At 54.8% G+C, this 3,915-nt stretch overlaps 1 protein-coding gene across 1 annotated transcript; it reads right to left on the bottom strand.

The window, feature by feature from the left end:
- Positions 1-742: 742 nt before the first annotated feature.
- On the bottom strand, positions 743-2,683 carry SIX6 (SIX homeobox 6). The gene is made up of 2 exons (XM_030320343.1): positions 2,034-2,683; positions 743-911 (listed from the first exon to the last, which is right to left on the bottom strand). The coding sequence occupies exons 1-2, from the start codon at positions 2,603-2,605 to the stop codon at positions 743-745; spliced, it is 741 nt and encodes a 246-aa protein (XP_030176203.1). The 5' UTR covers positions 2,606-2,683.
- Between the last annotated feature and the right edge of the window lie 1,232 nt (positions 2,684-3,915).

Raw genomic sequence — 3,915 nt, 5'->3', positions numbered from 1 at the left:
TGTTGGGCAGGTGGTTATGAATCTACCATGGGCCATTTAAAAAATATACCAGGAGACATCAGAGAAAGCAAAAGGTATAGAAAAGACTCTCCGGAGACTATTTGCACAAGAGCCCCCCTGCTTACCTGGTGAAATGTTTTGTTTTGTTTTGTTTTGTTTTGTTTTTTTAAGAATCTGAGAGCAGCTCACTTAATTAAGAAAGGTTGCTCACCAGGTTTTTATTGTTTGGCTTCTTCACACAGAACCCATCTGTTCGAAACCCTGCGCCTTTAGAAACAGCGAGTTCCCAAGATACAGAGAAACCTACCACGGTAGTCTCTTAAATAAGTAAATAAACAGCATATATATGTTTTGTTTTGTGTTTTTTTAAACTTCAAAGCAAAAGTTATACATATATAACAGCGTCCTTTCGACGTGAAATACCCACGGGAGATTCAGGACAGGCGCTCAGCGTGCAGTTCGGGTTCCGGAGGCATCTCTGCAGTAAAATTCTTGGGAAAAAGCAAAGCAAGGAGAACGTGGCGCTGGGTTGAGCCTCACCGCGGGCCCCTTTGATAGCGGCCGGAGGGCGCCAGTGGAGCCAGGCCGGCCGCCGGGCGGAATCGCGCAACCCGAGCCCGCGGGTCCCTGGCCACCTGGTTTCAGAAGCGCTGGGTTTGCGTGGTCTCTCATCCTCCCTTCCTGTTTCATTTTGTGTTGTTTTAATAGTGGATTCTGTTTCCGAGTGTGCTGGATGGGCAGCTCAGATGTCGCACTCGCTGTCGCTGGACGTGATGGAGATGGCCGAAGTGGCGGCCTTGCTGGATAGGCTGGCGGCCGGGCTGGCTGCGGCGCCCAGCACCTCCGGCGTGCCCTCTTCCTCAGCCCTTAGAGCCCGCCCGGAGCCCTGCGACATGACCTGCTGCTGGAGTCTATGGGAAGGAAAGGGACACCAGTCACAGCGCGTAACATAGCCTCCCCTTGCGCCCCCCTGCCCCCCCTCCCCCGCTTTGCTTCCCTTAAGCCCACAGGCTAGCGGATCTCCCACAGACCCCGGCAGTTAAAGTAGGAAAAGTGAGGCAACGGAAGCCAGGAAGGATTCCACAGCTGGCCGCCTCTCCAAGTAGCCCAGCAGTTGTCCCATCCTTCTTCTGAATCCTTTCTGGGCTCCCCATCTGAGATGCTGGGCTCACAGGTTCGTTCGCGGTTGTTGGCCGCCTTTGTGAGATTTACAATACTGTCAAGATAAATGAAGTGTGGGTGACAAAGGCATATCGGGCTCCGGGATAGGGAACCCATTTCCCATCGTGCGTCTCCTCCAGGCTCACGCTCCTGTCAGTGCCCTACAGTAAGCCGGTCGGACCAAAGCTAAAGGCAAAAAGGGCTGTCTGAGGATTGCATGGAGCATTTGGTCCTGGGAGATGAGGCTGGGTTCTTGGACAAAATGTTTGGCTAATTTAGAGCCACACGCTGAGGAAGCGACAAACCTCAACTGACTATAGTTTGCTATTTTGAGGCAGAGTTGTCCATGCAGAAAGAGAACTCATCTTTCATCCAGAAGTCTATCGAAAATTATTTTCAAAGCATTAGAGAATGCATCTGGGCTTTTAAAACGACAACACTGACCTGCCACATTGCTAATAAGTCAGGCTTCGCTTAATAGGAGCCTGGGCCCAGGCTGACAAGAATTAGCTTTGGGCCTTGGGGGTCCCTAAATGTTGCTGGAATTTTAATGTTTACACATTTTAATGTTTAATCTTTCCTCTTTTCAATGCAGCCTTGGTTTTATGACTGGAACCAGCGGCTGGGGCGACCCCCTAAGTTCCAAGAATGAGGGAGAGAATGGAGAACCAAGAGCCCGGAAGGAACTCCCCCCGCCCCCCGCCCCCCTTACCCGCCCAAGATCCCAGAACGCAGTGGGCTCATAACTGAAGACAGACTGAGCTCTCAACTCCTTCGGATCCAAGTCGCTGGGCCCTGGGAAAGGGCCCCTGGGGCGCCTTCGCTCGACCCACCAGGGTGAGCGCAAGGAGCGTAGGCCTCTAGGTACCGACCTGTTCTTGGCTGCAGCCGCCCGGTCCCTTTGTCGGCGGTTTTTGAACCAGTTGCCCACCTGCGTAGGGGTCAGTCCGGTTGCCTGGGCGAGCTCACGCTTTTTGCTGGGGTTAGGGTATGGGTCCTGCAGATACCATTCCCGTAGCAGATGCCTCGTGCGCTCCTTGAAGCAGTGTGTCTTCTGTTCGCCGTCCCAAATGGTGCGCGGCAGCGGGAACTTCTTCCTCACGCGGTACTTGTCCACCGGCCCCAGGGGCCGTCCACGCAGCTTCTCAGCCTCCTGGTAATGCGCTTCGAGCCACAGCGCCTGCAGCTTGGCGTGCGACTCCTTGGTGAACTTGTGGTTTTCCAGGATATGATAGAGCTCGCGGTAGTTGCCGCCGTGAAAGGCCACGATGGCTCGCGCGCGCAGCACCGATTCATTCTTGTTGAGGGCCTCACAGGCCGCAGGGGCCACGGGCAGCGACCAGAGGAAGCGACCCAGGCGCTCTACGTCGCCGCTCTCCTCCAGAGTCTCGCATACCCCGGCCACTTGCTGGGGACTGAAATTCAAGATGGGCAACTGGAACATCGAGGCAGCGCCGACTGCAGCGGGGGCGCGGAGAGCGGAACCGGACACGCAGCAGATGTCGGCGGGCCTGGCGGGGTGCGCCAGGCTCTCCTCGGTGAAGCGGCTTAGGGCAGCCGGGACGCACGACCCGGGCAGCGCGGCGGCGCAACGGCTGGGAGCGAGCGAGCAGGAGGGATTGGAGGAGGTGCCGGCCCCGCCGCCCGGGTTCGGCTCGGCTCCGTTAGGGCACGCAGGCCGGCGAACTGGCGCCGCTACTGGAATGGGCGGATTGGCGGCGCGGGCGCCATGGAGACCCCCTGTCAGTCACTGGCTCTCTCTGCCAATCAAGACTGCGACCAGCGCGCCCGGGTCATTTCAGCACCTCCCCGCTCTCGACAGCGCCCGCCGTTTACCCGTGGACTTTTCCTCAGTATTTTGCAGAATCTGGAGGAGGAAAACACTGGAGAGTGGCTGGGAGAAAGGGGAAGGCAAGAACAGCAGCCTTTCAATACCCTCATCCAGCCTTGTTCCTCCACCCCCGCCCCCCACCCTTGCCAAAAGAGGCAGTGGTGCTACAGGAATCCACTTTGGAGTGATGCGCTGCCTGGGTCAAGAGGTCTCCAGAGGACAATGAGGACTGGGCCAAATCGAAATCCTCCAAGAATTCGCCAAGTTTAATTGTAATGAAACAGAAAACTTTGGGGGGAGCGCACGAATGGGGAGGGAGGGAAGTAGATCACCCCATTTCCCCCCAGCATCCATCCCCGCATGCATTTTCCCCTTTTCCAGCTGCAAAGCAGCCGAGTGGGAAGCGAATCTGAAGCAGAAGGAACGGGACCAGGGATCTGTTAAGAGGTCAGTTTGGGCTATCCCCACCATCTTCAAAAGCCTCCTGAAATCATTTTAAATACGAGCTAGAACAACTGTCACACCTGATAACACAGGTGTTGACCATGAAGTCAAACACTCAAGAAAGGGAGTTGCACCTCCCCAAAAGTTTATACTTTTCAGCAGTAACCCCCCTCCCCAGTTTAATGGACTTCAACAAATGTGCAGCCTAGCCACATCTAGAGTGAGAAGTCACGGGTAGGTCAGGACACCAACTTAAAAGCTTATTTCAAAGATCTTTTTTAAAAATATTGATTTGCTCTTCTTGCAGGCTGATTTTGCCCTACCCTGTGTTAGAACATTTAACTCGAGCTGAGCTGAGAATAGAAACTGTAACCTTGGCCTTTTTGCCCCAGAGGAATTCAGTACAAGTAGAGAAAGGGGAATCACAGAAATGGGGGTGGTGGTGGAGCAGAAAACCCTTTCTAAGCTGCTGAGCACTG

The sequence above is a fragment of the Lynx canadensis genome, chromosome B3 (assembly GCF_007474595.2).
Source record: "Lynx canadensis isolate LIC74 chromosome B3, mLynCan4.pri.v2, whole genome shotgun sequence".
NCBI lineage: Eukaryota > Metazoa > Chordata > Mammalia > Carnivora > Felidae > Lynx > Lynx canadensis.
The sequence above is the reverse complement of the archived record's forward strand: the minus strand, read 5'-3'. Positions and strand labels throughout refer to the sequence as shown.